The 14,177-nt window shown below is 40.1% G+C and overlaps 1 protein-coding gene across 6 annotated transcripts in view; it reads right to left on the bottom strand.

Moving 5' to 3' along the window:
- Positions 1-1,741: 1,741 nt before the first annotated feature.
- Positions 1,742-14,177, bottom strand: part of ZNF84 (zinc finger protein 84) — a 28,072-nt gene continuing 15,636 nt past the window's right edge. For all 6 annotated transcript variants that reach the window (XM_061384379.1, XM_061384380.1, XM_061384382.1 and 3 more), the window contains 3 exons: positions 10,590-10,716; positions 9,228-9,323; positions 1,742-7,830 (listed from right to left, as the gene is read on the bottom strand). In XM_061384379.1, the coding sequence (XP_061240363.1) occupies positions 5,858-7,830; positions 9,228-9,323; positions 10,590-10,716 (2,196 nt within the window). In that variant the 3' untranslated portion in view covers positions 1,742-5,857. The remainder of the gene's footprint in view (positions 7,831-9,227; positions 9,324-10,589; positions 10,717-14,177) is intronic.

The raw sequence follows: 14,177 nt of genomic DNA, 5'->3' as shown, positions 1-14,177 counted from the left end.
CAGGAACAACCTGATGCCCAGAGGCAGGGACTTCCTCCACTTGCCAGCTTATCCAGAGTTGGTCTCAGGGGAAAAGGGCTGCTTCACCTGAGATCACTCTCTCCTCAGGGCAGCCTGCCTCTACTGACTGACAGCTCAGGATTGTAAGGGCCTGAATGTCATGGCCAAATATGTGACACTTTTACGAGTGATTCTCTTCAGAGCCTTTGCTGGTCTGGCCAAGGTCTCCACAACCTACAGTGCAGTTGTGATTTTCCTCTGACCAATCCATTCCTTTCTCTTCTCCCATTACTTCATGTTGATTCTCAAAAAACATCTTGCACCTCAAAGTTCACCTCTGCCAGGAGCCAGCGTGAGGAACTCCGCCCATGGCAAAGGTCATGAGGAAGGAGGCTTGACAGACGTAGAGGCAGGATTGAGCTTCAGGAGTCCCCCTGGAAATTCTTGAGCATCTACCTCCAAAACCAGAGTCTGCCTACTTTACTGCTTTGTGCTCTCACCTCTGACTTTACGGGGGGCTATCCCCCACCACCATCTCTCTTTCTGAAAAAGAGTTAACTTACAGCTCCAGTTAATAAAGTTCCTGGGCGCGACAAGAGTGTTTTCGTTCACAAACCCTTCAGATGGCTCTCTAACTTGCCTGACAGGCTTACCCGGACTCCTACAGCTATGCATACAATTGTTTACAGTCTCCCAACCGCGAGAGGCATGGGAAGCTTAAGATATTCAAATAGTATAGAGCCTCTCGGAGAGTTAGAAATTGTTAGAATAGAACTAGTAGAAGATTTCATTGTTGAGCCAATGCTTGCTGCCAAGCTTCCACATCCCCTGTATTGTATCCTTGGAAGTGTATTAATTAATATAGTTGGTATGTAGAAAAAATAAGTAGTGGCCTTGGTGTTAACAACTTTATACCCTTAAGGTAATAAATTCTTTCCTTTGTTGTAAACCCACTGCACATCTGCCCTGTAGGAATGCAACTTTATCTAACACCTTCGGAGGATGGCGCCAAACTTTAAAATAATTACTCTTAGAGAAAATAAGTCTTATGGTTGACAAACCTTTATCAGAGTCATAAAATGTTAACAGGCCTTCTGGCCAGAAGATGATATAAATCACAGAAACTATTTGTATACGATAAGTTTGCAGAAAAGAAACACTGGTTTCGATAAGGATCAAAGACTGCTGACTTTGCATGATTTCACACCCCCTATTATCCTCTATGTGCAACTTAGGGTATAAAAGCCCCTGTTGAAAATAAATCTATGGGCCTTGCTCACTGAAGCTTGGTCTCCCCGTGTCGTTCTTTCTTGTTTCCTTTTCCTCCTTTTCTCCTCTGTTCTTCCTTCATGCCAAAATAATTTGGAGCACGGGGGTCCTCTGCAACCACTTATTTGCCTGGGCTTCTAAGACCCACTCGAGAAGGTGTCTAAGGTGGGGCACCTTCCGCTATTTGAGAGGGCGCCTGCAGCCTCTGTGGTCAGAGCAAGTTTGGTGTCACGAACTTTATTGATTTCCCGTGTAAACCAGTTATTATTGAGCATCTAATAAATCTCTCAGCCTTTGCTATACCTTAATCGCCAACGCTGTCATCCTGAGGGAATCCCTGGATCCAACCGGGGCTGGACCCCGGCACACCTCAGTATCTGCTTCCAGAGGCCCCAGCTTATGATACAGTCTGATCTTGCTGTCAGTGAGGAGCAGCACTTGGGTTGTAATAATGAACACAACTTGAACCAGCTGAAACAAACATGGGGATTTATTATAAGGATATTTGGGATATCTCACAGAAAAAAATCCAATAAGTCCAGGCAGGAAAATGGCAGAGATGAACCCAGACTTCAAGACGAGAACCAGATCCTGGAACCCAGCCAGGATGCTCATGACTTGGCTTCCACGGTGGCTTCACACTTCTCTCATTGCAGCTATGCCTCCTCATGTGGTAGAGAACACAGCCACTGACACCACTCACATTTATGTACCAAAGCTTCAGTTGTTAAAATTATATAGACAAACAAGAGAGTCCTAGCTTTCCAGAAGCTTCCTAATGGGAAAGATAAAACATGCAACGATTTTATCACCAGTGAAATACATGTACAGGTTCACATAGGTTGAATAGGTATTTAACAAGGAACAAAGGCATTTCAGTGGCAGTAGATCGACAAAAAAGCACACACACACAAAAGCGTAAAATGAGAGATTGTAGAACTCTCAAATAGTTTAAGGACGCAAAAACAAAACAAAACCAAAACTGTAAGAGGAAAGATAAAGTATTCAGAAATTATGAACAGGTATGGTTTTGTATAAAAGTCCTCATATACCATGAGGATATTACAGCTTAAGTCCACAATTGTGTGTGTGTGTGTGTGTGTGTGTGTGTGTGCATGCACGCACACACACGTGCTCAGTCATGTCCAACTCTTTGCAACCTCATGGACTGTAGCCCACCAGGATCCTCTGTCCATGGGATTTGCCAGGTAAGAATACTGGAGTGGGTTGCCATTCCTTCTCCAGGTGGATCTTCCTGATCCAGGGACCAAAGCCATGTCTCCTGTGTCTCCTGCATTGGCAGGTGGATTCTTTACTGCTCAGCCACTTGGGAAGCCAAGTCTACAATTAGCCATATGGTATTTCAATACAAGAGTGTATAGTCAGAATTGCATCTTAAAATAACTAGTATATATATAAGTGCAAAAAATGGACTGAAAGGATGAAAAGGGCAAAAAATATGCATACAGCTGCAAAAGTCATGGATGAATTAGTTAACTGGCATGCAGGCCAGCACTAGGTACTCAGCATCTGAAAACTTGTTGGTATTATGTTTGTAGGCTAACAAACTCAATGAAATTGACAATCTGGGCACATACTGGAGTAAATGACCAAATGACTGAGATCTTGAGTGTAGAGTTCAAATATCTATGGATGTATACTTTGCTATGTAATGCAGATATTGGTAGATATGTCTGGTATTCTTTGGGTTCATTTCATCTCAGGGTTATACATGTGATCAAAATGTCAAAGGAAATCAAAATATCAGGAACATATAGACCCATACAGATAATGGTGTCTGAAAATATCAAAGCCCACAAAGAAAAACTGAACACAAGGCAATCCTGGTATAGGTCTCAGAATTCATAGATAGGACCTCCAGAAGATCCAGTACTTAGTGTAAGGAATATAATAGAAAGTATGCCCTGCAGGATTGTTTCCACACCAGGGGAGGAGCCTGGGTGGTGAAAGAGGAAAGGGAAAGAGATGCTCCTCCTCTCAATTATTGAGCTTCACAAAACCATAGGTAAATCCAGCCTAACTTTAAAATTGGCTTTCTTCTTGATGCAGCATTTGCAGTAGAATCAGTGAGGAGAAATATATTTTTGTGGTTTACCAAGGTGTCTTAAAAATGTAACACTAAGAATCTCTAATTTCAGAATCAGAGGCCTCTTGTGACCCTTCAGAAGACAAAATGCCAGGTGAGTTCTACACCACACACTTGGGATGTGGAACATCAGGTATTTTGATAAACAAAAGCCCTGCTGCCAGCATCAGCCCTGGCACGGGATGACTGACATCAGACCCTTAGGAATCACATTCGCCCTTGGGATTCAATCAAAAGGTCAGTGAAGTTTCATCATCTCATAAAGGAAGTTCTAAGATTAACTGCTTAATAGTTCAAAAATAATCTAGAACAGGAGTGAGAAAAACTTGGAAGTTTTTAGACAACAGACTCCTGGGCCCAATCCAAGACCCAACAAGTCAATCACTGGGCTGAGGAAAGAGACCCAGGATAGATGGAAAAGAAAAAATGGAAAACAACAACAACAACCCACAAAGTAAAACACCACACTGTAACTACTTGTTTTTTACATAGGTCTGTTTCACCAACCTGGTAAAATGACCTTAAGGTATTAGTGAGAAAAGTCCATACATTTATGTATGAATAAAAATTTGGGAAATAGGATTTTGTTGAAATTCTGGTACAATAGTTCATGAAATTACCCTCATTTATTTAATATTCCAATTTTACAACAATGATGTAAAACTGTAGGTAAAGAAAAAAATGCTGCTAGAATCAAAGTTACCAAACACCACACTGTTAAAACGACTTGCACATGAGAGAAGACCTGATTTTTCCAAGTATGGAAACTAGACTAGACTTTTCTGATTTTCACCATCATACAAAAAACATAGTTGATTTTGTCGAACGACATTATAGAGAAATTACTACAAAAGTCTAAATAGACGTAGGCATGGGTCATGCATTTCCAGAAGGAACACCCTTATAAAATGGTAAGCACACATGGGAACTTTCTCTTGTGCATGATATGACAGTTGAAAGGCAAGTGAAACACAAATATTTCCAATGATGAAATAATAAAAAGCTTGTTTTCTGATACCTGTCTGGTAATCACAGAAATCTGCAGGAAGGCAAAATAGGCTTCCTGGGATACATAAAAAATATGGTTCTCACCACAAAATCTTCTGTCCTTTATATTCTCTGGATAGTGACTCTCAAATAACTAGTTTCTTCATCTAATTTTTACAGGATATTTTAGAAAACACCAAAAACATAATAGCAGCACACAATATTCATGACAATTCATCACAGTAAATTAAAATACAAGTTGTTCTTGGGTGACATAACACTTAAGATACACACACTGGATGCATGGAGGTACCTCGTTACACAAGGAGGGCATTCTGCTCCAAGTTAATGCCACTGAGCAGGAGTGCAGAGCCACAGTGCTCACTCCTCACAATTCACTCATACCATTCTGCAGTTCTACACTAGAATACTTATTAACCAGGTTTTATATAAACTGTTTCTCAGAGTCTAGGATCCAAAAGACTTTATATAATGTTGGCTTTTGCTACTAAAGAGAAAGGTCACTGACAACAATAGAGCCTTTTATAAACTAACAAATCACAAGGAAATGTGTTGATATTACATGCTACTTATTGAGCAGTAAGACATGTCCTATGAGTTACCATTTTTATAGTATTATTAAAATAGAAAAACCAGTGGCACATAGTATGTCTTGATAGACATCAGAGGCACTACAAGGCATGTACATCTCATGCTCCCAATTACATTACCATCTGTAATTCCAAAATACAAAACACAACCTGTGACACAGGAAAATAAGCCATAATTATATACCATGGAGAAATTTTGTATTCCAAAGACTCAATTTATTGACGTTTTTAGAAACTTCATACTTGAGCCTTAATATAATTTAGAACCAGTTATTTTTGGTACCCATGTCTATAAAGACTGCATGGCTTTCTATTATAGCATTATTTCAAGGGGCATGTATTTCTAATGTCTTTAAACTGTTAGGTATACCCACAGGACACAATATGGTGGGGTTACTTGCCAAAGATTGTCCTATATATAGGATTTTCAAAGAATTCATTCCTGAGGGCATCTTCTTATGTACAATGAGCTGTTATTTCTTGATGAAAATATCACCTCACTTGCTGTATTCATGAAGTTTTCCTTAACTCACTGGAATAGGGTTCATTTTCAGTGGTAATTTTTCCAATGGCTAATGAAATTTGATCTCTGGAAAGCTTTCTGATAGTCACAGTATTCTTCTGTACTGTTAATTTTCTACTGTAAAAGGTTTGACGACAGTTTGAAAGCTTTCTGAAATCCACTGCAATTCATAGGGTCATTCTCCCTCTAAGGATTCTAATATAATAAACACATTAGTCTGCTGAAAGCTTCCCTGACATAACCTATTTAGAGTTCCTAACTTAAAAGTGTATTCAGACATATAAAGTGATGTAACTATTATCTGAAAGATTTACCATAACTGATGAAGATCTCTGTCAAAGACTAACATTAACACCATTCTTAGGATTTCTTTACTGTATGAGTTCTCCGATGATTAATGAGCTGTGACTTTTGGGAGAAGGCTTTCCCACATTCACTGCATTGAAAAGGTTTCTCTCCTGTATGGATTCTCTGATGATTAACAAGCTGTGACTTCTGAGAGAAGGCCTTTCTACATTCACTGCAACTGTAGGGTCTCTCTCCCGTGTGTGTCCTCTGATGTGGTATGAGGTGTGACTTCCTAGAGAAGGCTTTGCCACAGTCGTTGCATTCAAAGGGTTTCTCTCCTGTATGTGTCCTCTGATGATTTATGAGACTTGACCTCTCCCTGAAGGCTTTCCTACATTCACTGCATTCATAAGGTTTTTCTCCTGTATGAGTTCTCTGATGTCTAATTAGTTCTGATTTTTCAAAGAAAGCTTTTTGACAAAGACTGCATCCATACGGTTTCTCTCCTGTATGAATTCTCTGGTGAGTATTGAGCTGTGACTTCTGGGAGAAGGCTTTTTCACAGTCCCTGCATGCATAAGGTTTTTCTCCTGTATGGGTTCTCTGATGTGTTGCAAGGCTTGACTTTTCACCAAAGGCTTTCCCACATTCACTGCATTCATAGGGTTTCTCTCCTGTGTGTGTCCTCTGATGTGATATGAGATGTGACTTCTGACAAAAGGCTTTCCCACACTCACTGCACACATACGGTTTTTCTCCTGTATGAATTCTCTGGTGATTAGTGAGGCTTAATTTTTCACTGAAAGCTTTCCCACATTCACTGCACTCGTAGGGTTTTTCACCTGTATGAGTTCTCTGATGCCTGACAAGCTGGGATTTCCTACTGAAAGCCTTCCCACACTTAGTGCATACAAAGGGTTTCTCTCCTGTGTGTGTCATCTGATGTGATAAGAGGTGAGATTTCTGGGAAAAGGCTTTCCCACACTGGATGCATCCATGAGGCTTCTCTCCTGTATGGGTTCTCTGATGGTTAATTAGACTAGACCTCTCTCTGAAGGCTTTCCCACATTCACTGCATTCATAGGGTTTCTCTCCAGTATGAATTGTTTGATGTCTAATTAGCTCTGATTTCTCAAAGAAGGCTTTTCTACAATCACTACATCCATAGGGTTTTGTTCCTGTGTGGGTCCTGTGATGTGTGACAAGCTGTGACTTCCTGCTGAAGGCTTTTCCACATTCTCTGCATTCAAAAGGTTTCTCTCCTGTATGAATCCTTTGATGATTGATGAGATTTGACTTTTCACTAAAGGCCCTCCCACATTCAGTGCATCCATAGGGCTTCTCTCCTGTGTGTGTCCTCCAATGTGATATGAGATGTGACTTCCGGGAGAAGGCTTTCCCACACTCACCACATTCATAAGGTTTCTCTCCTGTATGTGTCCTCTGATGGGATGTCAGCTGTGACTTTTGGGAGAAGGCTTTCCCACACTGGTTACAATTGTAAGGTTTCTCTCCTGTATGAGTTCTATGATGTGTAATAAACTGTGACTTCTGGGGGAAAGTCTTGCCACATTTACCACAGCCATAGGCTATTTCTCTTATATGTCTGCTCTGATGTTTAATGAGACTTGATTTCTTACTGAAGCGTTTCCTACATTCACTGCATTCATAGAGCTTCTCCCCTGAACGACTTCTGTGATATATGATGATCTGTGACTTCTTATAGCTAACTTTATCACATGCATAGTATTTTAACCAAGTATCAGTTTCCTCAGTCTTGGTATGGAGAAATAATTTATCAAATATGTTTAAGTCAGCTGGTTCCATTCTTCCATAGTTTGCTTTTGGAATAAGAAAATCTAAATGATGTTTTAAAATTAATCCATCTATGTCACCTTCTTTGTTTGATTTCCTTAAAGGAATAAAGTTCATGCTCAGATTAAACTTTTTTCCAAGTGCATCACATTCATGATCTTGTTTCATATTTTTAAACTTCTTGTTATCCTTGTGCCAAGTCATGTGACCATTTACTTGAAAGACTTGATCTATGAAGGAAAAAAAAAATCCCATAAGTCTTTCCATAGTCGTGTTTATTGAATAAAAACCTAGAAATGCTATTTGAGGGAACTAATGCCTTTTAATGTTTAGTTTCCTAGTATGACTGCAATGTCTAACCTCTAGGTATTGAAAAACACTTTAAACACTGTAAACAAGAACAGAAAGCAGACAGTAGATTAAGTTTAAATGAAACTGACCACCAACTTGGAGCAAAGGGAGTAATTGCTGAACAGGCTACATGGGCTCACTCCACAGGTCCTCAGTGTCATCTGCCCCCCTTCAGCCACACTCAGAGGACACTGCAGCTCAGGCCAATTGTGGGGCCCAACCAGCGTGCCCACATCGCTCCACCACGAGATGGAGAGATGGGCTGCAAGTGCATTTTTGGGCCATGTGCAGGGATGCCAGATACTCTGGAGCCCTAATATTCCCTGGGGCAATACTCAGTCACTGAGGGACAGGAGGCAGAGGGTGGTACTAGCTTTCTGGTTCCTCAGAGGGTTCCCAGAAGCACACTGTTCATGCATTCCTCTCTCACCCCATCTCACTTCCCCTTCTCCCACTAACACTGTGGAGATCACAGTCCCACTAAGTATCTCAGGGTCTGCTTTTGAGGCACCTTGAATTAAGTCAGTGTCACACAATAGGAAACGAGGAGGAGGGCCCAGCTGATCAGAGCAGTGCTGGATGCTTGGTGGTGCCACGTAACTCACAAAAGAAGGTGAGAACTGGGATCTACACTAGCTAGTAATTTGGGAAGTTCAGACTAGCCTTAGTTTTAAGTGGGAATAGAGAAGTCTTTCAAAAGATGTTTTCCAAAGGTAAAAAACTTAGTAAAAAAAAAAAAAAAAGGTAGAAAAGAGGTAATTCCATATACTCCATGTCTAAGCTACAGAAAAAGCACAACAGAACTTGACCAACTAGGGGAGAAGTGGACCAACAGTTTGGGAGGAATGATAATCCACTTTCTGATATAATAAGGCTGAACAGAAAGGGTTTCACATCAGAGACACCCAAAGCAAGGAAAAATAAAGCCCTGATGGTCAAGCACAGGTGTCTTTGACCACAGAGAGAAGGGAGGACAAAAGGAGATTAACCACATCAGGAGACAGAATACCTAACAAGAAGTCAAAGTCCCAGATGTGAAAGACTGGGAATAACGTCATGGGCCAAACCAGCTGGAAACATTTCACTTCAAGCTACGAGCAAAGAAGCCACATGTAATGTGATTCACTTCAGTAGCTCATGTTAACTGTCCTGAATCACCGTTAAGGGTTTGAGATTTTGAACAGAGCCCTCTAAGGCACATTTCAAGGATGCCAACCACCACCCTGCTGAGAATGACTTCCACCTTCTCTCCTCTCTCTGGTCTTCATACACTCACCTATTGAGCCTGAACTTGGAATTTCTCCATCTCCTGTCCATGGGTCTTCTCCTTGCTCCAATTTAAGGATGACACCAGGTTTCATAACTTCATACCCTGTTCAGGGAAAATCACAAAGACCTTGGCCCCTACTGCATGGCCTTTGAGGCCTCTGAAGAAGGAGCAAGGTTTGGAATTAGTTGACCCAGTGAAGCCACCCACATGAATACCAACAAAGTAAACAATCCTCAGAGGAATGGTAACAGTCTCCCCAGTGGATAATATGGTCTAAGAATCTTTGATTTCTATAACTCAAGTCCAAAACCATAAACCCTTCAGAGTCTCTGTAGTTGGTCTGCTCTGGTTCAAATTCAGGCTCATTTCCTAGCTGTCAGGCCTTGGGAAAAATACTTAACTTTTTTCTTTGTCTCAATTTCCTCATTAGAAGAAAAAAAAGAAAAAAAAAAAAGAGTGCAACACATCTGCCACACAGAATTGCTCTTACAATTGAGTCAATATAAGAACAATATGTGAAATTCGGTAAATTACATGCCTCAGGAGCTTTGTTGTTGTTCAGTCACTCAGTCATGTCCGACTCTTTGTGACCCCATGGACTGCAGTATGCCAGGCTTCCCTGTCCTTCACCATCTCCCAGAGCTTGCTCAAACTCATGTCCACTGAGTCAGTGATGCCATCCAACCATATTCAATCTTTCCCAGAATCAAGGTCTTTTCTAATGAGTTGGCTCTTCACATTAGGTGGCCAAAGTATTGGAGCTTCAGTTTCAGCATAGGTCCTTCCAATGAATATTCAGGATTGATTTCCTTTAGGATTGACTAGTTTGATCCTCTTGCAGTTCAAGTGACTCTCAAGAGTATTCTCCAACACCACAGTTCAAAAGCATCAATTTTTAAACACTCAGCCTTCTTTATGGTCCAACTCTCACTCACATCTATATATGAAAACTAGAAAAACCATAGCTTTGACAATATAGACCTTTGTTGGCGAAGCCTCAGGAGCCTAACTACCACTATTACTATTAGCTTCAGAGGCGGCACAATGAAATTAAGACTTCATTATTGGAAAGTGAGGTTCAAATACTTTCCCTGGGACTGTCATAGTCCAAGAACTTTGATCTCTAAAATTTAGGTCCAAAATCATTAAAAATTTTGCAAGTCCCAGAACTCTCAGAAACTAAAAAAGAACAAGCAAGGTACTAGACACAATATGAGGTCTTCTGGGAAGTTTTTCTTTTTTTGGCCATGCCACAAAGCTCTCAGGATCGTAATTCCCTGACCAGGAACTGAACCCAGGCCCCCTGAAGTAGAAGCACAGAGTTCTAACTGCTGGACTGCCAGGGAAATCCTGGGTAGCTTTTCTTACCTAGTGACACGAGACTGCTATAATTCTCCAACATGACATCCTTGTATAAGTCCTTCTGATGGGGGTCCAGTAGCTGCCATTCCTTCTGGGTGAAGTCCACAGATAAATCTTCAAATGAGAATGACCCCTGTAAGAGCACAATCCTAGTGAATCAGAAGCAGGAATCACTAGGTGATGTAGGAAACAAGTACCAGAGCTTAAACACATCATTCTTATCACGGCAAGTTACAGAATGTCTATTGGGTCCCAACTTTTGCACTCTATTTTGTGAGATAAAATGCAATTACGCATTCTTTCATCCTCTCATTTACATGAGAACTGAAATACATGACTTTAAATTTTCCAAACCACCAACAAAGTTTTCACTGAATGTCAAATTTGGCACCAGAAGAGGCAGTGACAAAAGAAAGATAATAAAACAATATCCTCAAAAACTTCTTAGGTTGTAGACATACACAAATATGTACACTTATAAATAAAGCAAGCTGCTTTAAGAGTTGAGGCAGAAAGGCCAGTGAGGGCATGACATGGGTCAGAGAGGGAGCCCAGCACTCCATCTATGGTCATATCAGTCTCTATTGAAGAGATGATACATGAAATAAAGTTTTAGGAAATTAGTAGTGGTTTCCAGAGAAAAGGGGGTACAAAAGCATTCTGAGTGACAGCAGATCCAAAATGGGAACCCAAACTGCTAGGGGTAACACAGTATAAACAGTTCAGTCAGACAAGGACACAGGGTACATTGTAGTGAATGGACAGCAGGCCACAGTGGGAGCAAGGCAGATGTGGTTACCACACCTTATCACTGCTGACAATTAGCCATTAGAGCTTTTACAGGATGGAAGTGATATAACTTAATTTAGGTTGCAGAAAGATACCCAGATATTTTAAAAATTAATTTTATTTATTTATTTTTGACTGCTCTAGATCTTTGTCGCTGTGCGTGGCCTTTTGCTTGCTACAGTGCACAAGCTGCTCAGTGAGGTGGCTTCTCCTGTTGCAAAGCACAGGCTCTAGGGCATGGGCTTTTGGTAGTTGTGGCATGCAGGCTCTAGAGCAAGCAGGCTTAAGTAGTTGTGGCTTGCAGGCTCTGGAGTGTAGGCTCTGTAGCTGCATGGGCTCAATTACCCCATGGCATGAGGAATCTTCCTAGATTGGGGATCGAACCCCTATCTCCTACATTAGCAGGCAGATTCTTAACCAATGGACCACTAGAGAAGTCGTGATACCTGGATTTTAAATCAAGATGGATTTCTGTCCCAAAGTCTTCTAAGATGACAAGAAAGCATAAACATACTCTTTTAAAAATTCAAAATACCACCAGAAAATAAGAAACCTGACTGTAAACAGCACATCACACACTTTGAGAGTGATGAAAGGGAAAAATCTACAATCAAGAATACTCTGCCTACCAAGGAATCTTGTTCAGATTTGACAGAAATCAAAAACTTTAAAGACTAAAGAAAACCTAAAAGAATTCAGCACCACCAAACCAGCTTTACAACAAATGACAAAGGAATGTCTCAAGGTGAAAAAGAAAATTAAGAAACGAGAAAGTCCACCAGTAAAGGCAAACACACAGTAAAGCTGGTGATCCACACATAAAGCTGGTAAGGTTAAAAGACAAAGCTTAAAATCATTTATCAATAAGCAGTTAAGGGATCATAAAATAGATGTAAAATATGGTAACAACAGTAATTGTGCGGGGAGGAGAACACAAATGCAGGCTTTAAAAAATGCATTTGAAATTAAAAAGATGAGCAACTTAATCACTTATATATACAGATTGCTATACAAAGACCTCATGGTAACCACAAATCAAAACATCTGTAATAGATATACACACCAGAAAAGAAAAAGGGATACAAGCCTAACATTAAAGAGAGTCATCAAATCACAAGAGAAGAGAACAAAAGACAGGAAAAAGGAGACCTACAGAAACAAATCCAGAACTTCTGTGTCACAAAAGAGGACACTATATAATAATTAAGGGATGAATCCAAGAAGAAGATATAATAATTGTAAAAATGTGCACCTAACATAGCACCTCAATGTATAATGCAAATGTTAACAGACATGAAGGGAGAAACTGACAGTAACACAGTAATGTGCTGTGCTGCTGTGTTCAGTCACTTCAGTCATATCTGACTCTTTGCAACCCTATGGACTGTAGCCCACCATGCTCCTCTGTTCACTGGATTCTTTAGACAAGAATACTGGAGTGGGTTGCCATTTCGTTCTCCAGAGGATCTTCCTGACCCAGGGTTTGAACTTGCCATCTCCTGTGTCTCCTGCATTGCAGGTGGATTCTTTACTGCTGGGCCACTGGTTTTATATATTACACACACACACACAAACACATAAAATAGGGGACTTTAACACCCCACTTACATCAATGGACAGATCATGTAGACTAAAGAATCAGTAAGGAAACACTGGCCTTAAAGAACACATTAGACTAAACTGGTTAATATAAACATAGAGAACATTACACTCAAAATCAGCAGAATATACAATCTTTTCAAGAGCATGTGGAACATTCTCCAGATCACTGCAAAACAAGCCTACATAATTTTAAGAAAACTGAAATCATATCAAGCATCTTTTGCAACCACAACATGGTTGAAGAAATCAACTGCAAGAAAAAAAAATGCAAAAAATACAAGCACATGGAGGCTATAATATGCCAGTGATTTAATGGACCACTGAACAAATCAAGGAGGAAATAAAAAAAAAAATACATAGAGCCAAATGAAAATAAAAACATGATGACCCCAAACCTACGGGATGCAGCAAAAGCAGTTCTAAGAGAGAAGTTTATAGTGATACAAGCTTACTTCAGAAAACAAGAAAAATCTCCAATAAACAAGCCAACCTTACATGTGAAGCAACTAAAAAAAGAAAAACAAAATCCAAAGTTAGTAGGAAGAAATCATACAGATCAGAAGAGAAGTACCTGAAATAGAGATAAGGGAAGAAAAAAAAAAGGAAAAGATCAATGAAACTAAAAATTGGTTTTTTGAAGAGACAAAACTGACAAACTTTTAGCCAGACTCATCAAGAAAAAAGGGGAGAGGGCCCAAATCAATAAACTCAGAAATGAAATTACAACAAACACTACAGAAATAGAAAGGCTCACAAGAGACCACTACAAGTAACTATATGCCAATAAAATGGTCAACTTGGAAGAAATGCAAGAAAAAGACATACAGAAAGGAAAAATGGTTGTCTGCGAAGGCCTTACAGATAGCTGAGAAGAGAAGAGAAGCTAAAGGCAAAGGAGAAAAGGAAAGATATACCCATCTGAATGCAGAGTTCCAAAGAATAGCAAGGAGAGATAAGAAAGCCTTCCTCAGTGATCAGTGCAAAGAAATAGTGGAAAACAATGGACTGGGAAAGACTAGAGACCTTTTCAAGAAAATTAGAGATACCAAGGGAACACTTCATGCAAAGATGGGCTCAATAAAGGACAGAAATGCTATGGAACTAATAGAAACAGAAGATATTAAGAAGAGGTGGCAAGAATATACAGAAGAATCATACAAAAAACATCTTCCTGACCCAGATAACCATGATGGTGTGATCACT

Source organism: Bos javanicus, chromosome 17 (genome assembly GCF_032452875.1).
Source record: "Bos javanicus breed banteng chromosome 17, ARS-OSU_banteng_1.0, whole genome shotgun sequence".
Lineage (NCBI taxonomy): Eukaryota > Metazoa > Chordata > Mammalia > Artiodactyla > Bovidae > Bos > Bos javanicus.
This window is presented reverse-complemented; position numbering and strand designations above follow the sequence as displayed.